This window comes from Haliaeetus albicilla, chromosome 5 (assembly GCF_947461875.1).
Source record: "Haliaeetus albicilla chromosome 5, bHalAlb1.1, whole genome shotgun sequence".
NCBI classification, from domain to species: Eukaryota; Metazoa; Chordata; class Aves; order Accipitriformes; family Accipitridae; genus Haliaeetus; species Haliaeetus albicilla.
The window spans coordinates 28,095,694-28,121,691 of record NC_091487.1 but is presented as its reverse complement, the minus strand read 5'-3'; the positions used below and the strand labels follow the sequence as shown (position 1 = coordinate 28,121,691).

At 37.8% G+C, this 25,998-nt stretch overlaps 1 protein-coding gene across 6 annotated transcripts in view; it reads right to left on the bottom strand.

Moving 5' to 3' along the window:
* SLC25A21 (solute carrier family 25 member 21) overlaps positions 1 to 25,998 on the bottom strand; it is a 276,605-nt gene that overhangs the window by 57,581 nt on the left and 193,026 nt on the right. For 5 of the 6 annotated variants that reach the window (XM_069783947.1, XM_069783946.1, XM_069783951.1 and 2 more), the window contains exon 3: positions 24,496 to 24,579. In XM_069783947.1, coding sequence (XP_069640048.1) covers positions 24,496 to 24,579 — 84 coding nt within the window. Of the gene's footprint in view, positions 1 to 24,495; positions 24,580 to 25,998 lie in introns of those variants that run through there. The other variant, XM_069783952.1, reaches the window with a different exon arrangement.

Genomic DNA, 25,998 nt, shown 5'->3' with positions numbered 1-25,998 from the left:
TCACTGAAAATTTTGAAAATTGCAAACAAAGCCGAGGCTACCAGAGTTGAAGAGAATAAGAAGAGAAATTTAGCAACTGAGGCTGGCAGCAAAGGACCAAGCACAGTAATCATTAATTCTTATCTTCTAAGGTAAAAATAAAGATTAAAAAAGTAGACTACTATCATACATCTGCCATTTGTGTGTGATCAACTTTTGTGTTAAAATTCTTTTAATGACATTATAGTATAATCTAAGTTTCAGTTATTTGTTCTAAAATGCTAGAATAAAACTACTACTTGTTACAAAGAAAGGCCTGTGAGAATGAATGATCTGGAAGAAATAGTCTCTTAGTCCCCAGATCCTGAAGTATTTTTGCCAACTAGTTAGGATTAAATCAATTTATTACAACTGCCTGGACTTGATCCAAAACTTTGCTTTGCAAAACAAAAGACAAACAAGCAACAAAAAAAAGAAAATCCTAGCACCAGGTTTCTTTCCAGTAGTGTAACACATCATTGACTAAGCCACCAGAGGAATAAACTAAATTTGTTCTATTATTTGCTGAGTCACTAAGCAGTTCTTGTTGTATGTGCTTGGACTGGCGAAGTGAATCATTGGACAGAGTAAAACCTCATCTATATCTCAGCCTAAAACCTAATCTGAATTAAATGCTAAATTCTTAAGTATTATAGTAAAGATACTGAAGGAGGCTTATGCTGGGGTTACAATGAGTTAGCCTACAGTGTTTTTTCAGCCTCAGAAGAGGATTTAGAAGTAATTTTACAGAAGAAAATGCAGTACGGCAAGAGGATCATTTGGAGGTATAGCAAGGATGAGCATTAATAAGCTATAATAAGCAAGACAGGCGAAGAACTGGACAACCTGTATATATGGATAGCGCAGGTTGGAGAGGAAAGTGTAAGGATGCCTACCATAGGAGGAAGGATCTATGAAAGGAAATAGGTCACAGAGATTTAAAATGCATTTAATAAGTGCTCAAATAGCTGCATTTAGTAATTGCTTGTTATAGGGCACGCATTCTTCAGTGATGTGCCTTGTTTAAGAAATGCCTATAGCTTCCTAAAAAAGCTTTCCCCAGATGCTCATACCATCTCCATACCATGGCCTTCCACACTCATTCATACTAATACAATTATCAGGAAAACTACACTGTACACCAGATCACTGAAGATTGGAAAGAGGAATTCAAAAAAGGAAATGCTGGGAACAGTAAAATTCTTTCTGGAATGGAAATCTTCTGAAAGAAAGAAACGTATGTGGAGATGACAGGATGGATGCGTAACCAGAGCATTTATGGTTTGAATTCTGTTCAGGCTGACTGAAGGGATGCTCAACAGGGATGAAAAGACTTTTCACTTTGCTGTATTTGTTCTCATACAGATTAAAGACAACAGTGGTCTTGAAGGCAGGGAATCTGAGCAGCAGGCTAGGTGGAATGCAGAGAATGGCCAGAAAGAGCCAGAGACAATGCCTGGAACAGGAAATGTATGATATTCCGTACCAGACTGAGGCAGAAATTCCTTCCTTACCCCCAAATTGTAAATAGGTAAGACTCTGAGCCTCCAAAAATACCACCCTCCCTCCCCCCACAATGGATTTCCTTTTTACTTCGAAGGACTAATCCATGCTATCACATCTTCATCTGTATCCAATCATGCTGAAAAGGAAGGAAAAAAACCCCTCTCTATAATGCATCTAGTCAATTGTGCATTAAGAAAAAATAATCCCTCTTGATCCCTGACAGTGACTTGCTGAAGCTCTGAAGCATGATGTAAGTACAGTCATTACTACAATGCAAACCTCCAAGTGTTATGGTAGGTTTAGAGCAGCACAAGATTTCCTGTTCTCAAAGCTTAATACAAGACGGGATGAGTTATGAGACTAGACCACAAACTCAGAAGGGACCCTTTAGGATACATCACTTTACTGATACAAGTTTTCATCTAGAAACTGCGTTAACTAATATTTGGAAAGACTTAAGTAATGGCCTTCCAGCAAAAACCCTCCAGATGATTGTTCCAGTGGTTTACTACATTCAGAGAAAGCGGTGTTTGAAGGCTGCATTTGCTTAACATCAGATGCCAGGTACTGGTTGTGGTGAGCAAGGCTGAAACCCCTTGAACTCACAGGTGCCAGGAAACTTTTTCCATAGGTGAAAAATACGTCTATGCAGAGCAATCCAGTAACTTTTCAATATTTTCTTTCACAACCAGAAAAACTTAGCCCCTTGCATTTTATGACAAAAGGCTTGTTTTCTTCCCAAGATAGTTTTGTGGCACTCTCAAATTTCTTCAGTATCTCTGTATTTTCTTTGAAGTGTTGATTTAATTCAGTATCTTATCAGTTGTGTTACCAAAGTTATATACAGAGGCAAAATTCTGCACTTTCTTACTATTCCTTAGTTGCACATAGTACTTTTCTCTTTGTATGCTTAGGACTGCATAATCCTTTTTGCCATGGTATAGACCTATGAGTTCATGTTGATGTAATTACCTATAACAACTAATTATTTTGGTGTTACTGCTTCCTAAGACAATGTTCTCTGCATTGTTGATATAGCAAGTACAATCTGAATTTTGATTTCTCTTGAATTACTCTGTATTTGGTCATATGAAAATGCCTTTAGTTGCATGGTGACCATGAAATTGGGTATAAATCTAAAACAATAATCTGTTCTCATTTACCGCCCCACCAGTTTTTGTGTCTATTGATACATTTACCGACTTCATTAAAAGTTCACCAGGAACAAAACACAATACTGATTTTAAATGCTTATTTTAATTTCTACTTTCTGTATGTGGCTGCTTTTTTTTTTATTTAACTGAAACTCTCCCCACTCTTAATTATTGTTCCCTACTTGATTCAAAAATATTAAGGACTTGGCTGAATTATACATTTGATTTTGGAGATAACGATGGCTTTGAAGCATTCCCAAACCAAACTTGAGAAAAAAGAGACTTCAACTGATAGTATTTCAGCATGCATATTTAAAGTGTGTGAGAGTATTAGTTTCACATCAGGGAAATGCTGAATTCTGTCATCTGCCTGGCAGACAGAAAATTCACTCTGCCAAGATAACTGGGCCTGGTGATACCACAAATCCACTTTAGTCCATTTGAAGCTCCATTCTCAATATCGGTTTGCTGAGTGGGACAGACTTTTTCAAGAAATGATTTATATAATCAGTATTTAATATTATAGCACTGAAAGCACAGAAGGGAAGCCCTTTGATCTGATTTATGTTATCTAGGTAAATTATTTTCTAGGTGTTGTAAATGAGTAATGCCAACTATGATGGAAAAATGCTTCTACTCTTAAACAGCAGTCATCAGTTATTTATTACATATCTCGACAGATTATACCAAAACTATTTTCTTTCCATCCAATAGTAACATGTACCACATCTCTTCCTTCACTTGAGCAAAGAACTTCCTAGTTGTGATTACAGAAAATACCTTACCTTATGAAAATATTAACTACCTAGAGTAGACAGGAGTTAAAGAGCTAATATCATGTGGCCAGCTAGTTCTCAGTTGAGTAACCATGAAGGCAGTGAAAATGACTTGTTGAATTAAAGCCAAAGTTGTAAACTACAGTCTTACTGATAATAGCCTTACCAATTCTCTGTCATCTTTTGAATAAACCACTCCATCTACTTCATGTTGTTTTTCTTCACTTTGCATTCCACGTTATGCTATAATCACAGCCACAGTGAGACATTTTGGTGTCCAGGGAGTACCTCCAAAGCCTGGGCACTGCCCCCACTAGCCTTCCAGCTGCCCTTGCCTTTTGTGTTCTCCACTCTGTCTTCCCAGGTGGCAGCTGCAGCAACTGGGATTTACCATGTTTGTCTCCAATAGCTCTGGCTATTCTTGAATTCTGGTTTCACCCACATTTGGCATAACTAGCACTGTTGTCAAAAAGGAAATAATCCCATCTCCCTCATCTTCCTTTCCCAGTCATTATCCCTTCCTTTCCACTGGTAAAAGGTCTGTGTGCCTACGTGATGAGCCAGCCAGTGGGAACCCTTCTGGACTACCAACACATTTCTTTTTTAATGGCCAAGTTAATATTAATCCGGTCATTTTTCCAACATCCATGACTCCTAACCAGGCGCAGAAGTACATGAGCTGTCACGAAAGAGAGTGTGGCACAAAAGCAGGAACATACAGCTCTGGGCACACAGCATACACCATTGCTTCTTCTGGTGGCAGTGCTGGTTTAAAACATCTATGAAACTATGGCTTTGGTTAGACAGAAATCAGGATGTAGCCCATTATGTTTTCCTCTTTAACTTGATTTTGGATGTATGGTTCACATCTTGCTGTATATTATACTCATCCAGCTGTGCTATAATAATGGTACTTTTACCCTCTCATCAGGCAGTAATTTTGAATTAAAAAGCCTCTTCTAGGGATGGCTTCTAAAGTACAACACATACCACCTCATGAATGCGGTAACTGATATGTCGACATTCCAGAGTGCTAAATAGGTGAGGATGTTGGCTTTCAGGAACAATCTCTTGCCAGATAATACTTCATTATCTGACAGACCATCTGGTTTCCAGTCCGTCAATGCTATATTAATACCGTCAGCTCTCTATGCTTGATTATTGCCCAACATTTCTATTACTTTGTAAATAACAGAACTCAAAAAAAAAAAAAAAAAAAAAGTCTTCCAGAGACTGAGCAAGACAAATCACCACTTGCTCACGTCCTTGTCATTGTCATTTTTGGATAATGGCCAAACAATGGATTTTTCTCCATGTGACTTGTGAATTCAGAGTACAGCATACCCCTTTGTTATCAGGAGAAAGATCACCAACTTTTAATTGCACAATATATATAAACACAGCTGGCCTAGTGACTCATTTAGTAATGCAATATGTTACTCCCTAAAACTCTGTTTCAGGTGTGACCTCGGGAGTCTTTCTATTCCAGTTGTTGAAGTCTGTGAGATTTACAGTGATTTACTCCTAGACTACTGGGAATATTTAAAGGAATCTTTCTTTTCTGGGATTTCGGAAGGAATGTTTGGACTGTAAATGAGAAGCTGTATCTATTGGATATCCTTTTGGTGTGTGTTCAGAGCACCCTGTTTTAAGAATGACTAATCAGAAGAGCGTGCAGTTCATGATTCCATAAGCAATAATAGTTGATCTCTTTACAGTAAAATATACATTCCTCCAGTGGGAGGAATGTCACTGTAGGAATGTAATGACATTACAGTACAAGACCACGAAGAAGAATATTACCTGTATTTTTCAAAGAAAGATATATATTAAAATATGAATAAAAATAGTGTTTTAGTGTAGTTAGTAATAGAATGAAATTTTTATAAATATTGTATTGGCTTCTAGATGAAATACTTCTACTGTGAGCCAGGAAGCTGGTGAATACTCAGCCATCACTTGTTACCAGCTCTGAGTATTTGCCTTTTGTGTATAAATCCCCTCTCCCCAGGAATCAGCAATGAGCGTGCTTACTCCTGTAAGCACGCTCTCTCTGTGTCTCTCTTTTTTTTCAATAGTCTTGACTTAAAATTTCAGTTACCCCTCAGTAACTGATGTAGTCATCCCTGGCAATACATGGTCTAAGTTAAATATCTGGTTCAAAATCTAGATGCCTAAGGAAATCGTACAGCTAAATAAATAAAACTCAGAACAAAATATTTTTGAGAAAAGATTGTGGTTAACTTCCAGTGAAAAATGCATAAATAATCAATTAAAGAAATGTTCAACATTTCTTATACTCTTTTTTCCCATTAATTGAATGTTTTTCCAGTGAGTACTCAAGACACCAATGATCATGCTCTTATCAGGCATGTCTGAAGTCCTTTTTCCAATAATGAAACACAAATATAAATATAAGCAAGTTACGGTAAAAGAAAGACCAAACTGTTCCAAAAAGTAGTTACAACTAGATCCAATCCATCATAAATGTCTGTTTTAAATTTAATTGTTCTCCATAAGTCAGGTCAAACATGAAAAAACAGGAAACAGAAATTAACTAGAATAACTTTCTTTTATTCCAATTTACTACTCGGTGCCTACAAGACTCCAAAACAGATGCCTCTGAGGCTAACTTCAGTGAAGTCTGAGGTACTGACTATTTCTCTATTTCATAACAGTAAACTACTAGGTTTATAGTTTTGTAGACACATATTATGTATCTCAGCAAAGGTGCAGCAGCAGATGCAGCCCTGATAAAATCAGGTCAAGTTGTGCAGCAGTGGAACGTGCCCGTTACGCTGCACAAGAGCCAGCATGGCCCCAAGGAATGCTAATGGGAGAACTAAAGCCCCATAAGTATCCTTCTAAAACCATGCCAGGCTGCATTCATGCGCTAGCAAAATAAGCAGGAGATGCTGCTGCCCTGCCTCAGCAACATCTACAAAAACTTGGCAAGAGGCACCACTCTTTACTTCTGCAGTCAGTGCTATCCCTGCAGTGCAGATCTGCTTTTACAGCATGTTTTCCTTCCCAGCAAAACCCGAAATTCCTCTTCAGGGGCTGTAAACGCTCCCCCCAGTGCTGCAGTCCCCACCACCAGCTCCTGCAGTCCCACAGTGTTGGTTTCCAGGACTCTCCCCTCTCAAGTCCCATTGCCCTGGGACACCCCCTCAGCACTTACAGACTTGATGCACTGTGCCGTGCTACAGACTTCATGCGCTTCATTATTCAGTTACAGGGAACTGAGTCCAAAGTTGAAACTTTTAATAGGAGAATATATCACAACGCGCTGTAGCCTCTCAAAGCAGAAGGCCTGTGGCAAGACATCCTGCCTGCCTTCTGATCACACCACCTGCTCTATACAGCTTTGGGTAGACATGCTGAGTTACATGCCTGAGCTTTTACAGTGACCAACCTCCCAGGGGTGGTGATGTTAGGGAGAGAAGTGTGGACTGAATGTCTAGTTCAGGATGCTGTAACTGCTGAAGGTGGTGTGACCCCGGGGACCTGATGTGTTGCTGTGCTGGGTGAGAAACAGGTTGACGAAACTCCACAGGCTCAAGCTAACAGACAGCTATTTCACACAAGCAGAGGAGAACTGGGTTTCATGAGCAAAGGTGGTGCTGTAAAGAATAAGCTTCCCAGCATGGGGTACCGCAAGACTCAGATTCACTCTGCAGAGCAGCCACTTGACTGCAACTACAGAAGTTTTAATATCCCACCTCTTATTGCTGCGTAAGTGGCATAGTGAGGAGCACTTCTCTTCATTTATCATTCATGGTTCACAGTCACCCCTCAAAAACAGACGGTCAAGAAGATAAACACCTATTATTTTGCAGGGGAAACAGTAGGGAGAATTGGTTACCTCTCTTAACCAGAAAGTCAGGTTCAGTTGCCCTCTTCCACGTCTGCAAGGAATTTTTTCTAATAAACTCATTGTCATAAAGAGTTTAGGGAAAAGAATTAGAAGCCACGACTCCATCCAGATGCACTATCACTGAGTCACAGACCATGCTCTCTGGACTGACACATTTTGAAGTACACAGTTGCAACAGAAATGTAAAATGAGTATTCTCATATCTAGTCTCCCTCCTCTATGTCTACCAAAAGAGGCTGTAAAATGGTGGTTAGACCACGCTCCAGCAAGTGGGAACTAAGGGTCAGGATTCCTGTGGGTACAGAAGGAGTAGGAATCTCCAGTTCCTGGGCAAGCCCTTTAAGCCATTGTATAAAGGAAACTATCTTTCAGAGGCTGTCATTTCTCAAAACCAAGGTAGCAGACATAACTGTATCTTACGAGGACCCTGATCATATGAGTGTGTTTTAGGCACGGTCTGGAAATGCCTAGAAGTGGATTGAGCCTGCCACGTGTCTCCACCTGGCAACTGCATGAACTTTCATGCAATAAGAGTGTTAGACTTAGGTGATAATGTCTTTTTCTGGACGTGGTTTTTTTTTATTTGTCTTATCAGTATCAAATCCAAACTTTCTGGTATGGTCCAGAAAGAGTAGTTTAACTCAGGTTAAATCTGATTTTCTAAATTAAAAGAAGAACAATCACAGGTTGGAAAAATGAAAAATAATGCATCAGTTTTCATGACACTATAACTATTGGTACAGATTTTCTGATTTAAGTAAAATGTATCTGTGCAGGACTGGTTTTATAAGTAGCTTTATTCATAAGCAATTCATATTGTAGCTTTACAGCAGCAGTTCTTCTTGCAGTTTCCAAATCCTGGGGCCTTGTCCGCACTCTAGGTTGCATCACATCCTTCGTCCCAGGGTCTGTCTATCCCAGCAGGACTTTCTACAGATATGTGGGTGTTCATAGTGGTGCTCTGACCACATCTTTCTCCCTGCACCGGTTTGGCCAGCTTTATTGTTTAAGTGTCTTTGTGTAGGATGATCTTTGGCAGGATGCTAAGCAAGCTTTATAGTTTGCTCTAAGGACAAAGCAGATTTTGTCCCACACGTTTAAGGATTATTTCAAAGCTCTGCTAAACACAAATAGGTGCTTAATTTAGTTTCTTTTCTGATGAAATGACTGTCGGGCACACATATGAAGACAGTAGCAAACCCTGAGGGCTAACAGAATTCTTAGTTTAGCTGTTTTTCAGTGATGTGCAACGAGTGTCATTTAGATATTTCTGTTACAGTTTCACATATATAAGTGCTTTATAATTAACTTCTTCCTGTGAAAGAATTTCTATTCACAGATGTTTACAAAGTGGTCTCAGATGAATCACAGAAGCAGAAGCTTTGGTTATGCATCAGTTAAGGTAGGAAATGTAGACATGCAAGGCTATCTGGAATCCTATCAGGCATCCCCACATTTCACCATTGTTATCCACAAAATTTTCTATGACAATGAAAACTCTATCTAAGATTAAGAACAAGACCCTTCACAAATGAAAAGAATTGCAATTAAAAAAAAAAAGAAATTATTAAGAAAAATAGTATAATAGATGATGACTAGCCCATATATTTCAGGTACTGTCTACACAATTTTATCTGAATTCAAATTTTGTACAATTCCCATGTAGGCTTGTAGAAATGCCTGTTAGACACCTGTTGGCACAATACATGCATATTACTTACATGACAGAAGTATAGGTGTCTAAATTCTGCTTTCCATGCTGGATATCTTAAAACCTAGGGCAACTGTAAAATTAAGAAGTGTGTAATTTAATATGTTGTCTTGCCAGAAAAGACTTAGAAAGGTAACGCAGAAGAACTTGGTAAATAATCTGTAACTTTGTAGGTCACTAATGAATGTGGAAAGAGTGTACTGTTTATATAGAGCCCACGGCACTGCAGACTATAATGATCACACAGCAGGACAGAAGCAAATTTACGTGCTATGCTCTGGAAGGCAATATGAACTTCATTGTAAATGAGAAATGTCTTACCCGGCACAGAAGGAATCAAGGAAGGTCCTAAGGAGTAGATAAGCAGCAGCAGCTTATACTGGTCAAAGATCCTGGATTTCTTTTTTGGAAAAAGAGATTTTTAAAGCATTTGTATAATCTAAGCAATCAGAACCAGGATCTGCACACTTTGAGTAGTTTACATTCAAGTTTGCTCTTTTCCTCTACTGAAAACCCAACACTATTGCTTACATAAACCAGAAAGAATATGTTCCAGTTTTTAGACTGTTGTACGTTGCACCCTTTCACACCTGCTTTTGGAAATTTTTTTATTCTTCCCCTCTTGTCTTTGTGTCATCTTCTGGTATAGAACTCTTTCCTTCTCTTTTTGCTTCCCTAACTACCACAGTTCCCCAGACCCTTTCTATGTCAAATATTTGCTAAGTATGCATTTCATATAGGAGGTATCACAGCATTAACACACCAAACTATACAAGTTTCAGTGTATTTCTCCTGACTGATTCTTCTCTTCTTATTTTTTTGCAACATGTATACTCATTTTCTTTTTTATATCTGATTTAGGTCATCTCACTGGTAGCACTAACATTTAAAACACAATGGGAAGGAGTAAATCTTTATATAATACTACCACTAGCTTGAGTATGAAAATGAGGGTTGTATAGCAATAACTTGAGGGGATTAATTATCATTTAAAAATAAGCATGTACATTTAAGCAGCACATATTACCATCTCTATTATGACAAGATGATAGTCTATCTCCTAGAAGCAGGATATCCATTATGTCATTTGAAATTGGAGTTGCTATAGCAAACATACTAGCTAGTAAGTACATAGTTATACAGAATTTTTATGGACATGGCTAGAATTAACATTTTAGTAGCCTGTAGTCGGCTTAAACTGTTGTGCATACAAGGCTAGTAACAAACAATGGCTACCCCTTGTATGGCTTATAACTTAAAACAGTGCCTTATTCTTCATATGTACTAGGTTTACTTATATCCTGGAATATAAAAAGGAAATTCTTTATCTTGGTGTCACCAGAAAGGATTTTAATGAATTATAAATTCTTTGGGCACTATCTGAACTTTCCCAGAAATTTGCAAACAGCATGAAACACAATTCAGGCTTTGGCCATGGACAGATTCTAATGTCCTCAATAATTTTTTAACTCTGTCTTCATTCAGAGTAACTTCCAGAATAATGCCAACAAGTAAATAAAGCATAAAATCAGAGCACAGACTTCAAAATCTAGTATAGGAATTACTGGGATCATGAAAAAACCAGCTACCAGAAATACTGTATGAATTTTTGAACACCCTAATCCCATTTCTGATTATTTCATGAGTGACCTGTCAGGTTCTGTGATCAACTCTCTGTATGCCTCCATGTTTAATCAAACCATTTGTGCAGAACATAAACATTAAGACTTAAAGTAAGAGTTACATTAAAATTACTATTTAGGTGTAAACTTGCATATAGTGAGAAACAGGGAACTGTATTTTAATGACAGCCCTGGGTTCTGTTGCTTAAAAGAGAAAGAAAATTAAAGGCCTGATATAAAGGCTTTAGCCAACAGAATACTTTCCATAGACTTCAGAAGGATGTGAATCAGGCTTTTAAAGTAGCAACTCGTTTAGTACTGACTGCTAAATTTATAGCACTTCTTTATTTTCTCTAAGCATAACAGCATCCATTCATCACACTGCAGTAACAAAGCCGTAACCTGATATATGACAAATATTACAAGCTTAATGGCTGATGTCCATTACTGACGGGACCTGCTCACCATTTAGAAAAGATTGGCACTGAAGGATTACTGAGCAAACATAGCACCTGAAAAAACTTGCATGCAGGAGTCTGTCATCAGGTGTGTGATCGAGGGCATTATCCGAGAACGCTGGCTCTTATCTTCGGTTGGAAACTGCTGCAATTGCCAACAATTCTCAACAAAGAGCTTCCGTCATGGAAGGCTGATACACCGAGCCAGTCTGGTGATGGTTTACCTTCCCAAGGCTTCATTCCTTTTTATGGATCACCTGAGACCAAGCAGCACACCAGTCCTTAATAGCTTAAATAGCAGGACAACCTAGCAAACTGATGACAATCAAGGGGAAACCAATCCTTTTTGGTAGAAAGACAAAATTCCAAGCATTCCCTCACGGTAACTTAGAAAGACCTACTTCTAAAACTGCATTTTCCCAAACGATGCTGAGGAAAACTTCCTTGCCACTGATTCATAGCATTTTGCAATGACAGCTAACTCTCCCTATGTTAAACTGCTCACTAGTCAATTTTTCACCTCTTACACCACTGTAATTGTTCTCAGGAATACATTAAATTGCCTTTTCCCCTTTTTCTTCATGTAATGCTAGATAAAATTACTATTACAAAAACTTTGGAGAAAGCCTATGAAAATTGCTATTTGTACAAAAACCATGCTGTTATTTTTCTTGTTGTAATATTACAGCTTTAAAAATTATTAATTATTTGCAATTATTAACATGAGCTGTTGAAATATTGATGGAGACATTTTGTTTTTCTCAAAATTGCGACAATATATTTCACTTGCACAGGATTTTTTAAAATGTACCTTAAAGTTTTGGGTTGCCTTTTACATACTTCCTAAAGAAAACCTAAATTAGTTTTGATATTTTAATTAAATTACCCATTTATTAAGAAAAGATGAAAAAATTGATATGAAATACTTTAATATGTTGTGACCCAATAAACATAGGAAAATATGAATATTATGCAAGTATACTATTTTGTGTTTTCAAAGGTAGAGGCATATTATGTGAGAATATATTAAAACAAAGGCTCGAACGCTAATTAGTTAGCACTTTACTTTCATCCACAAAATGGATTCTTCTAAATCACAGTGGCAATCATAAGAATAAATATTACCTATATACTAAATGGTAATTCATACTGGAGATAGACAATATTTCCAAATAAAAATGGTGTAAAAAATAAGCTCTTAAAATATCTCAGACATTTTTTGATATTATCAAGTATTTTATACAGAAAACTATTTGAATTTATATTATTACTTTAAGACATAAGTGGAATATTTAATTTGTTTTAAAATGGGGTTTTGCAAAGAAAAGAAGGTACATTGATCAAAACTTGACTTTTGCTAAGTCAGGATATAGAATTATTTTATGTGGGATTCAAACAATGAAAAAATGAGTTTTATTAAGAAATGTTTTAACAGTAAGCAACCTGAGCCCCTACCTAGATTAGGAGGCATCAGGAGTGTAGAAGTATTTGTCCCTGCCAATGAGTTCAACTGCTACAAAGAACAATGAATAGAATTATTGGGTTTGGCTACCAAATTCCTATGATGCAGGGGTGTTTACTTATTATGGAAAATTCCATTTATCAGATTAAAATAAATCCTAAAAAATCATTCTGTACTTGAGACACCCAGTGCATGATAGTCAGCTACAAAACAGTGTATATGCAAGTTCAGGCAAAGCCAAAATATGCACAAATACACAAACACAGAAGGCAAGCTGTAAAAAATAAAAAGCATGGGAATTGATCTTGTATTCATAACTGCAGCCAATGCTTCAGAGTTAGAGTTACTGCCCCGTATGCTACATGAAAGCTTCAGAAATTTACTATGAAGTGCCTGCCGGCTTACTATAAAGAAGCTTTCTATGCTGGATAGAATGCAACAGTACAGTTTATCTGTGCTTATATGCATGCATTCCTGTAAGGAGATGCAGTGTGTTATACACGCACTACACTTGATATAGACATTTTTATAATTAAATAAAATGATTTCTACTGCATTAAAGTTAGTATTGTTATTTATAGGGTAAAGAACCACAGCAGGCTGTAAGTAAAGTTGCATAAGCAAAGAACATGAAAATTAAAAAACCACCCTCATACGTATTTAGAATTTTATTTTCTTTGAAGAGCCAAATAGCATAACAGGCAAAGTAAACTATTTCTTTTTCACAGTTTGATTCTCAGAGTCATATGGAATGCAATGTGCCCTAAAATATGAGTTAGCATTATAAAAAAATACACTCTTCTAAAATATTTCCATACTCAATGGTAATTCCTCATTTTACCTTGTTTTATTTAAGATGCATTCCATGGAAAATATACATAACTGTCAAATATTCATAGCTATTTACACTGCCTTTTTATTTTGAGTTGGTGCATTGCTTTAGATGAATAATTTCTCCTCCATAGTCAAGCATAGACATCCTCAATTTCTAGCTTACTAAATTTCTTTCAGAATGTGAAGTATGAAATACAGGAAGACTTCACCTTGGGTAAAAAATATTGCAAAGAGAAGAGGGGTTGGTAATGGTGTTAAAGATGAATGATCAGCATACCTAGCAGTTACGGCTGCAATGGCAGCTCTGTGACTCAACAAAAAGAAGCCTGCCAGGGAAAAACTGTCTTTCTAACAAAGATGTATTTTAGAAGTTTCTCATATAATGCTATTCATCTTCTAACATAAAAAAGAAACCAAAGGAACGTATTAGGAAAAAACCTGAGGATACCTATATGTTCAGAGTATTGGATAATACAAAGCTGTTAGTAAAAATATTATAAGTAACATATAATTAGTGTACCCTGAAAACAAGAAAATGATGAGTGTTGAAAAAATTCTACCTGTTCTAATACATCTTCATAATTTACAGTTAAAATAATGAGCAAATGTATGTAATGTAAAGCTCCATTATTGCTGGAGTGAAAATGTTTTATCACTGAATGCAATACTTTATTTTGCATAGGACCTTCATCAACATTTTTAGAGATTTAAAAATTTCAGGGGTTCAAATCAAGCAGAATTATATATATAAATAAAAACCTGAGGACTATAGTAATTAAAAGGATTGCCATAAAAGAGACAAAGCTGTGTTTTCAGATGTAACCAGTGAAGAAAATGAAATTAGATGAAGACATGCAGATTAGCGAGAGGTATAATAGTGTCATTATAAATAAGTATGAAATATAATCTAAGAAATATGCTAAATGTATGTTGTCTGATTAGTTAGGTCAAGACACAAAAAATTAATGAGGATTTTTTCTCTTGCCCACTTCAAACTACAAACTTCTAAACTTCTATTTTAAAAAGAATGCTTTTGACCTAAACCATTGTTGCTCATTTTACATGCATGCTTCCTACAGCTTAAATAAAAATGCTTTACTTTGCATTTTACGCTGTCTGCCAGGTATTTCCTGTGAACATCCCATCTAAAATCTCTTGGTTCTAGTAACTAACGTCTGTAAAGAAAACCCTGGCAAAACTGTAGTTCTAAGCTTCACGAGCAGCCATTTTAAACAGAAAGCTGGTTTCGTTGTGTTGACAATCACATTTTAAACTGATTCCTTCCAGATGAAAAGATGCTTTTTCAAACAATGTAATAAAAGTGTAAAGTCAGCTGTTCTAAGGACATAAAAGTGATTTATCTGTTCTCTGGTCACTGTTTTTTCCCTTGATACAGGGTAATTTTTCTTTAAAGAATAGGTGAACAATTAATGGCTACTAGAAGCCCAAATTACGGAGAAGTAAATAACAATTTGCCTTTTAAAGAAGCATAACACATAATTGCAATTAATTTTGCATGTCACGATGCATCTACTATTGTGTTTACAAAATGTTGAATGTTAATGGCTAAGTTTACATAACAGATAAATAGTGAATTCTGACAGCTGCCTATTGACAATGTCATCTTCAGATTTCAGAGCTATTACCTTTGATGAGAAAAAGGTTTCAGATAGATTTTGGATCCTTTTATCTCCCTGCAGCTGGGCATGACAGCCTCACACCGGCTCAGATTTGAGAGATTCCCCACCGCTCCGTCAGGGCTAGAATCAGTTTCTCACCTTTTAAATACAGGTTTCAATTCCGCAGGGCTCTGACGGCGCTATATATACCATTTCAGAACAAGCAAGTTGTGTGGGGACAGATCCCCAAAAAGCAGCATGATCCGAAAGTATGACTTAAGCTTAATTTAGCCACTTAGCCTTAACAGTAATTCATGAAACCCTTGCGCAGAGGATAAACAGCCCCGGCTGTGACTAAACTCGGAGGGGTCTTGGCTCATGACCTGAAAGCTTCTCACTAGCTGAAAAATTTTGTACAGCCCTGGCTGAGCCAAGGAAGCCCTGGAGAAGGGCAACAGGCGGTGCGCGAGCTCTTCCCAGCTTTCTAACTCTAGATGGCTCTCGGCGCAGCAGCTCGGCCGCCCGCGGAGCACCCCTCCGCCCCACGCACCGGGGACTGCACCCAAAGGCACGGGACGTTTCGGGGCTCAGCTGCGGCACCGCGTCGCTGCCCAAAGCCGGGCGAACGGTGCCGGGCAGAAATGACCCCATCGGGGCCCCCGGTGCAAACCTCTGCTTGGAGTGCCGGGGAATGTTGCTGTCACCGCCGTGAAATACTGCAGCCCCTCACGCTGAACCAATTACCGAAGTGGGAGAAATTCATGGCCGTTATCCTGGGCTACCAAATTTGGCAGATATGTTCTTCATGTTCAGAGAACATAAACACAGTCAGTAAATCCGACAATACAGCATAGTATGATATTTTCCACGCACTAAACTAAAAGGAGGTTTTTTAGAAGCATAATTATTACATTGATCTATTTAAACAAGATGTTTGAAACCAGCAGGAACCTAATGTGGTAAATGATAAATACTCTTGAATGTTAAAATCATAAGGACTAAAAATTTAAGTTCTGCTGATCTTTCACTAACTAGAGTAGATGGATAAAAATGGACTGTGAACAGTTCTTGAAGGTATCTTCTTACTACTCTAAGTATAAGCACCTTATAATGCAGTTGTCTGATTCCAAACTGAGGCCTGTAGGAGCTATTGCTATAAATACTAATACCGTAATGAGTTCTATTTATGTTGTATTAGTAGAAAATAGAGACACAAGAAATCATAACTTTAAGATTAAAACAATCTGATTATGAAAATACTTGAAACTTAAAAAAAATACAACTTGGACCTTTAAAAAATGCAGAACAGACACTTACTCAATGTAAATGGGTGTTCCTCCAGTGGCCTTAGCAAACGATAATGACTAACGCCAGTTAAAGTCTGGCCTGTTTACTTCTAAGGTGCTTATAAGATTTACATGATTTTCTCGTGTTCTGTTCCTATGGGAAATAAATAAGCACGTGTTTCATCTTTAAAGCATATGAGTCTCAGAAGTGATTCTTTAGGAGAGTGTCCTTGTTTACTGTGTTGCCATACATACCAGATCAAATTTTGCAAGTAAAATGTGTGTCCATCAGTAATAAAAACATGGTTAGCCAAACGCTGCTCTTAGTCACACCAGTACAACCTCATTGTATTTCAGAGAGCTACACACGTAAAACTGGGAATAGCAGTTTTTCACATTCCAGAGCCATTTCTTATGTTTTCAAGTGTTAACATATGAAGATGGGGGTAGGGAACCTCCAGTCAGGAACAGAGGATTCCTGCCTGAAGGGGATGATGAAAACCTCATGACAGTAACATCACTGTAAATACTGCTGACTATCTGGAGACAGCACAGTCCTCTGAACAGGGCACTAGCCTTGCAGTCAGGCTATCCAGCTTCAGGCTTAAAACTACCACTACCTCCATGTACGCCCTCAGACAAACTACTTCACAAAACGGATTGCCAAGTAAGTCTTCAAGGCCCCTTCCAAATTAGCAGCCTGTATCAAAGAATGTAATTTTATGTCCAACACAAATGTTCCTCAGAGGTTTGATATTAACATGCTAGCATGGGGCAAACAAATGACATGGTAACAGGCTGCTCCATGAGAACCACCGGTGTACATGCTCTGGTCGAGATCTGCTTGACTCCCTGGCACTTTACACCTCAGCATCCCCATCTGCACAGCTGAGATAATGGTACTTCCTCCTTCTGTGAAGTGTTTTGAGACCTACAGGTTAAAAGAACAAGTATCATCTTTGTTTCATGACTGACTAGTGTTGCAGAAGCATCCAGTCACTTGGGATTGATGGCAAAACTTCACTGGATTATGAACTGGTTAATTTTTATCTACGTAGAGATTAAGAGAATGCATGAACATTTTATAAATAGGCATGCATACACATATGTATATGCATTTTAAAACATAATGAGGCATCAGAATTTCCTGAGATTTTGCTGTTTTTATTGGGAAATGAGACAAAATTGAATTATCAAACATGAATGTTTATTTACAAATGAAAGCAGAATGCATATAACCTTCATATAGATACACAAAAGATGTCTCCTTTGTGGCCATATTTAATCTAAAACCTTGTGAGCATAATACAAATCACAATCTTCAACTAAATTATCAGGAAAATTTTGTCCGTCAAATTTTACGCCTTCCCCTTCTCTAATCTTGAAAGCAGTCTTAATAATGATTTTACTCAAGGCTGTACCATCATTTAAATGTTATGGCTCAGCACCCATTCAGTGTAAGAACAAACATGACAGTTTTAAGACACAAGTCCAAACAAACTATAGACAACCAAATGAAACTGAAAACAGTAAGACCAGATATTGCATGTAGGTCTATGTACAGCAAGACATGGGGTAAAGTGAGAGTAAGTGGCACAAGAACAGTTACAGGGAAAGCAGATCTATTACTCTGCATATATATGTCATGGATTATGAAGAAGGAACTCTTGCTAATTACCCAGAAGAAATTCTGAAATTCTTTTATCATGGGGCACCTTAAGTCTATGCTAAGGCACCTTTTTTCCTTTCACTGCACATCGGTGAGCCCCGTTCCCCACAGGGCCACGTGAATCCTGTCTTCCAAACTGCACAGGCATGAGGCACTTGCTGAGGAGTGTCGCGGTTTGCCTGCAGAGGAAGAGACTTTGCTTGTAAGAGCCAAGTCTCAACCAACAGAAAAAATGGCAACACAAATGGAATTGCTCACTTCCAAAAGTAAATGGACAGATTAAACAGTTGATAATTTTAATTATGTACCACGAAAACTTGCCACGTCCTTACCTAAATTTTGCAAGCTCAGGTTCCCTGAAAATATGCAAATACTAGCTTTTCTAACACTGAGCATTTCTTCTTCGAAGATATGCAAAGCAAGCACGAGGGTTCAAAAATTCAGCTCTAAGAGTAATTTTGAACCACAAAAGCCAACAGTTTTCACACAGGTTCACAGTTCAAGCCAATACACTGTCCTTCACGATTTCAGTTACAGTTCTCAATTCAGGAAGGTGTTATAAAGCTCAATTGACACTTTACACTTCAGATGATATTATTTCACACAGGAATGTGATCATTATTTCTGATACTCTAAATCACAGGTTTTTAGTGAAGTCTGCAATAGACACAACAGTATGGCAGGAATATGCCAATGTAGCATAATGTGACCCACAGAATACTTCTACAATGTGTGGGAAAAAGAGAAGAAAAATTAGCAATATACTCGGACTCTGGGGATGCATCAGGATAGACAGACATTTTGGTACTGTAGTGCCTTTTTTTTTCATCTTCAGTCTCATTTTAGCAAGGCTTGTAGAAGTATTATGAGTTCCTAAGTGTGAGGCAGGCCAGCAGGACTAGAAAAGAGAGGGATCTATGTACAGATACTTCTGAAGTACAAGTGCTAGCAGACTTTCCTCAGTGTTCAGGTGGAAGTTACTGTTCCTGTAGTGGGGGCAGAAGAGAAAAGGTGGCTGTACTGCAGTTTGCAAGATCAGTCTATGAAACGGGCAGTGCAGGTGGGTCTCTACTAAGAAACAACATTCTTGAAGGTAGCAAGCATGCATGGGTCCTAGTTGCTTCTGCTCCGCCTAGTATGAAGTGCCTACAAGAAACCAAAGAGTGGGGCAGATAGCTGTGGGGGCAAATAACATCTTCATCTACTGCTTCTGCTTGCCTCAGAGCACTTAAAGCAGAGCCAAAGTCTGGTCTTTTGATACCACAGGAATTTATGCCTCCAGTAAGTGGAAATGAACCTCCGCTTCATAACTGCTCACTGGGAAAAGGGATTTTTGGCATGACTGACCATGTCACACTTCCCTGGTCGGCAATTTCATTGAAGGATTCAGGCGCGGGGTAGCCAAGTATTTGTATCTTGTATAACACTTATTTGGCAGCCTTTTGCTAGGTCTCCTCAGCCCAGCTGGAAGAGCACACATCCAGCTGGGCCCCAGGAACGGGTGATGATTGCTGGTGAGTGCCAGAGGCGGGTGCTCGCCTGCAGGACTGGCAATCCTGCAAGTCTCCTTCCCTGACCTGTTGGCAATTAGAAGCAGCAGGGTATCATCTGCAGCCAGCTGGGAGAGCCAGGCCTCAAGAGCACTGCTGTCGTCTCTCAAGCACTTGTTACCACCACAGACAGCAGATGGATAGAGGCAGGACAAAGGAGAGTGCTAGCAAATTCCTTAATAGATGAACGATCACTGCTATCAAAACCAGGAACCCTCCAGCTTCTGCATGTTTGCTGACAACTCCACCCTCACCCAGCTCCTGCTTAGTCTTGGCTGTTCTCCCACCTACTCCACCCAGGGCTGACAAGTTTTGCGCAGCTTTATAACCTAATCCCACTAATGTATGAGTCAGGGTGTTGCTTATTAAAAAAAAGGTGTGTGGTCATACAGAGAATTATAGGTACAAGAGAGCGGTAAGGTGGTGCTGAGAAAAAGACAGGAATAGTTATTAAGCTATTGGGCTGTGTAAAGGTGAAGGTACTTGCTCCTTCCCAAACCGAATTCAACATAAATAATCAAATAACTCAGCAGAAGAAATGGAGTCTCAAATGATCAATGACAATTGTGTTTTGCATTTTCCCAGGACCATCTATGTCTAAGGAAGGCTAACAGCACTTTAGACTGTAACTTATTCAAGTATTGAGTTATAAAACTGGAAAGCAGGACACTACTACCCTTTCTATTTCAGGGAAGTTAACCAATGACTGAGAAAGCAACAGGTTTCTTGACTGAGTGCCTACCAAAAAAGCCAACTGTAACCCAGAACATTTACTGTTAAAATTATGAGCCCATGAAAATCCAAGTTTATAAGAACAAAGTTGTTTACAGACTCAAAATAACAGCATCCATCATTTTAATGCTGTAACTCCAAATTAAGACAGTGCAGATGGGCATAATTTTCCATTCTTAATATGAGACATAACACCATGTGTCTTTAATATAAATGCAATGTATACATTCAGCTAGACCGTCGGTTTATTCTTACATTTCATATTCAAACCTAAGTCATTATCAAAGAAGAAGCGAGTGAATACAAATGCAGTAAAGATGATGATGATACAAAAATTGGTCATTTAACATAACCTAACCTCTTATTTGTAAGATCTAAAAAGAATGAAAAGTTCTCTCTATTAATGGTTTCAGTTAATCCTGTATCCAAACATTTTCCCCAATAAACATCAGATTATTTTTATGTTGGCTATAAAGCTGTCACTCCTCAATAAACAGATATGCTCCTGGTGGGTTTACCTCTGTTGTCAAAGATCTGTCAATTCATGCATCATCTCATAAGCGAAACCAGAGAAGCTCGGACGCACGGCTCCTAGTGAATCCAGCTGAGCAGAGGTTGCTCACCACCTGAGCAGATTCATGCCGCTGCAGCCCCCGTGCAATTGGCAGCGACTGGATGCTCCCAACACAAGTTCACAAAAGCCCTGAAGTTAATACTCCTGCCTCCCTTTAATAGAAAGCTATGTGACCTTTAATGCTCTGCTCGACTGAGCCTTCCTTTAGTGAGTCTCAATTAAATTTTATGTTTTGTGGCTCCCATTTTCTTGTAAGACAAGAAAAGAGTTCAAGGGATGGATCCTTCTTTGAAGAACTTAATTCCCTGTGGAGAAAATTTATTTCCATCTAAAGAGCCACTCAAAGTTTGGGGGAAGGGAGCTTTTGTAGGGCCTTTTTTTCTGTGTTTTTTTGGTGAAGAAACTTCCAGTATTTTGTGAAGATAAAGGAGTCTTCAGATTCTTTGAAAGAACAGTGTTCTATTAGTGGTTAGAATGGAAATATTTCCTCTGTCCTTTTCATTATAATGAGGAGAAAATCAGAGGGAACATTAAAGAAATCCTGGCCGTTGTTTGTGATGAAGAAGCTTTCCATAAAATCATCAGATTACTACTGTGATACTGTAGTAACATAATACTGGTTCATTTTCAGTAAGAGGCACTGCAGCAAATTAAACATTTGCATATGTAGTCATAAGTACCTCCTAGGCTGATTCTGCATACTTAACGTCAACAAGGTCAAAAATTTAAAGCATTAGGAAGTGCCTTGCCTGAACTGGGCTCTGACATTCTAGCTCGCTGTAGTTACTATTATTGAAAATATATGTACAAATGAGCATAAGCACTATTCCCAAATGTAAACATTTTCAGGAGCAGGCCATTAGTAACATTTCTTTTCCCACTATGTTCCTTTATTTAATTAGTTTGTTTTGTAGTCAACTTAACATAAAATCACATATGCCAGCAGGGAATTCCGAGTACTGGAGAGAGATGCCTAGACTCTTTATAGTCAGTGTACACTGAATTAGGTATTTCAGAAAATCAGTCTAAAAATGCCACACTCCGATGGGGGCATTTCATATAGCCAATATGAAATAAACATGGGGCATGAATGAATTTCTTGTACCCTTCTCCCAGATTTCCACACCTGAATCTGAACACCTCATAAATTGTAAATTGTTTTTGTTGCTTGGTATCTAAATGTGAAGCCTTTTCTTGGTGCCCTCTTCTGCATATTTTTGTGGTCACCCAAGAAGGGGGTTATCAGGATTCAAGGTTTCCATTAACTAAAATACTTCACAGTCACCTCTCTCACTTCTCTCACAAGTGGCATAATCACCATGCTCCAGAAAGTGGGCAACTTGTGCAGATGGGAATGCAAGACTCATGGAGTCAGGACAGGTTTTTCAGGGTCAGTTTTTTATTTTTAGCCAAAATTTAAGATTATATTGTATCTGAGATTCTTCATCTCCTTTTTTCCTAGTGCTTACTACTGATGACTGTTTAAATGTGACCTTCTGCCTCTGTCTAACTTCCTGGAGAAAAATAGGTATTCATAGCATTTGCTTTTTGTTTAGATCAGTATTTACTGCTTTTGCAACAGGCAAGTAAAACTCTGTATTAGCTCTAGTCCGACAGAAATTTAGTGCAATCCACTGCTAAATTGTGATTTAAATCTATAAATTCATGTAATCATCTTTTCCAGCTTACAGAGTCATGCCTTAATATAAATATAAAAAAATATTCTGGTTTGATTCCACTATTGGGGCACAAGCATTCTACAGAAAAAAACCCCAACCCAACAATCTTTGTCTCTCCTTTCTGAAGTTCATTCACAGATGACTACTGTGCTTAGACCCTCCATTGTTTCTCCACAGTCAAACAGTTTTTGTGTGTTAGGTAGCACACTGTTTGAACACTGGTAAAATAATAGTGGAGTCAAATCCATAGAATAAGTGAAAGCTATGTCTCTGAGAAACACTTGAAAAGCACAACATGTAAAACAGTTGAAACATAGAGTATTTGTTTCCTTCTCCCCCTCCCCCAAATAGTAAGGGAACTATATTTTGAATGGTACATTGAAGTTTGCAGTGTCCTGCTACTAATTATACATGTGGGTTGTACAAATATCCAGGAACACAATATAATCATACAGGCAATAAAATAAGACAAAAAATCAATTAACTTGGAAGCTGTCTCTTGATTTAGACTCGTTCTCCAGATACATCTACCCATTCTTAATTTTACATTTTGTGACTAGTTCAACAAAATGTGTGTACCAGTGAGTCTGGATGAGATAAATAGCATTTTCATGATCACTGACTTAAATATTGAAACTAGTTCTGTATTTAAAAATAGATTGACATGACTGCAAATATTAATATTTTCCTATTGCAAAACCCATAGTTTTCTTTTGAGAAGCAATAAAAATTAACATATACTCAGCTTAGAAAACCCCAGAAGCCACAAGTTACCATTTTTTAGAAATCTTTTTAGCTTTTAAGCTTTTTAATGCCTTGTAGTGATAATGCACAACATTAGTCTTTCATAAAAAATAAATTTACTACTGATAAGGGCAAATGTGACAACTTCCTCCCTCAACACCTTAATGAAACTTCTCTACATCTCCCTATTTTAGCAACTGAAACCATCCAGTTCTACATCTACATACTTATGTAGTGTAGCTTAGCTAAACCTCACTGCAAGAAACAAAACTGGTCTAGTTCTTCATTTTCACTGCTCTTCTCACCTCTGTTTTTCCAGTACATCTTGTGGACACAAGAAGTCTGTGCCTCACTGCACCTATGCTGCCTTCATACGTGGCATCTGTGCCACTATATATAAGAACGGTTCCATTTTGATGAATATATGGATAAAAAATGGGTTGGTGTTATATTTACAAAGTTCCGATGGAAAGCCTGCCAGCTACTCAAAACTGGGATTTACTAATTAGAGTTACCTTGATTAAAGGCTAGCTCCTGAAGAGCTCCTGTGGATAACAGGCTTAACTTTAAGCATGTGATCAGTCCCATTACTTTCAGTGGCTTTAACTGGACTGCTCATAAAATTAAGCATGTATTTAAATGCCTTTCTGGATCAGAGCCCAAGTCTCTTAGAGGAGTTCAGGCTCGGAGCAGTGGTACCTTCTGAAGCCGGTACGATTCAGGTGACTAAGGACCATAAACCCTTTTCCATAATCTGTCAAACTGAAAAGCTGTGGAATTTTGCTCACACAGGTCCTGGAAACACTGCCTACCCCAGCTAACTGGGAATGCCAGTTCATCAGAGCTTGTACCAAGTACTTCACTGAACTGGTAATGGCTCAGGCTGAGCTAGTTCGGAAAACCAGGACAAGAAGAGCCAAGAGCCTAGATACTGCACCACACTGATGCGGCCATCCTGCTCCCAGTACTGAAGCAGCGTTTGCCCCCGGTGTCTCTACACAGCTGTGCATTCTGGTCTTTAAACATATCCTAATAGCAAAACTTGGTACTGTGAGTGTAAGTAATGCTAAGACTTCAAATTGTGCTTGTTATGTAAGACTACATGTTTGCTAAATTCTGGCAATTGCAAAAAAGGCTGGAATATAAGGAGGATCTAATGTCTGGAAAATGGGTGATTAAAAAAGGTCACATAAAATTGACAATTTTAAAAACATATACTCTTACCCTTCTCGTTGGAAAATAGTCCTAAAACAGTCCCCCAGGCTCTTGTAACCGGTCGGATCAGTTTTCCCTCTTTGAATTTGGAACCTAAAAAAAATACAATTTACATCACAGCATGAGAAGTCAGGGATTTTAAGTCACTTTAACTTTCCAATTATTATATAAAAGAAGTTTTAAAGGTTTTTTTACGTATCTGATTCATTATTATATACTGTTCCTGATATACTTATTAACACTATTTTCATAGAAGCTGTTAAACTAAGGAAAAATAGAGCTTTAGTAGTAACTTTTTTTGTAGTTTATGGAACTCACAGTATAGCTATCACCTTTGACATTTACACCTCTTTCTAGTTGTTTGAAAAATAAGCTGTTAACCCTGTGCCTGATCCAAAGCCCATTGAAACTAATGGGATTCTTTGAGTCAAACCCTGTTTTTGAAAATCTGAAATGGAATACTATCATGTGTTTCACTACGAAATGAATCCACTGTGCAGTTTATTTCTTTTTATATCTGACACAATTACAATAAAAATCAACCAGAGACATGACCAGAAATTAGAGCACTATTCATTTTCCATAATTTAATAATAAGATGAACAATAAAAGCAAGCAATGAATTATTTTAATTAAAACCTTGTTTTCTCTATTCACATTTCGACAACAATAAAGGTTTCAACAGGAAGCTTGTGGCCTTGAAAGGAAAATCAAGATTATGATTTAAGATTGTAAACATCTTATTATTTATGGTTTATGGCTAGAAACAGTGAGTTTAACAAACTATATTATTTTACTAAGTATCTCAGTTAGATTACCCTATTTTTTGCAGTTTTAAAACTGCAGCCAACACATTCAACTAAACAGTATGGAGAAATTTTGAATACATTTTTAGCAATAAAACTTCTATTTAAACTGCTACTTACTATATAACACTTAAAAACCCCCAGAATATTGATGTTAGCAATTCCAGTCTACCATAGCCCACTATCAGGCAATCACTAAGTTGGCTTTATCACTAAGTTCAATAATAATTCTACACAACAAACAGTGCTCAACCGTTTCAAGGAATAACTGACACTAAAGTGAAGTATGTCATGTGCCACAGGTATGTTGCCGTTCTGAGAAACATCTATTGTTACGTATTCTAATCATGATGCTGAATCTCCTTAATACGTACCAAACAAAGGTATTTTTACCTCAATGTTAAACAGCAATGTCCTCTCTCTACAGAATTCAGTCAGGTCAAATCAGGGTTTGTATTGCGGCAAAAGGCATTAATTGTTCTGAACATCAGTATTTCCTAAGCTGTGTTCTATGCTAACACATCTAACATTTTATTCATTTTGAGCAAAAAATTTCCAGTGATGTAATACCATTCTGGGCAATTATGAAGGCAAGCCCACACCTTTTTTGAAAACAGTTAGAAGGAAACACTGAGCCCCTCCATAGTCCTAATAAAAGTAGTTCAGGCACATCTGGGATCTCTATCTGGGGTAACCTCTTTTATTA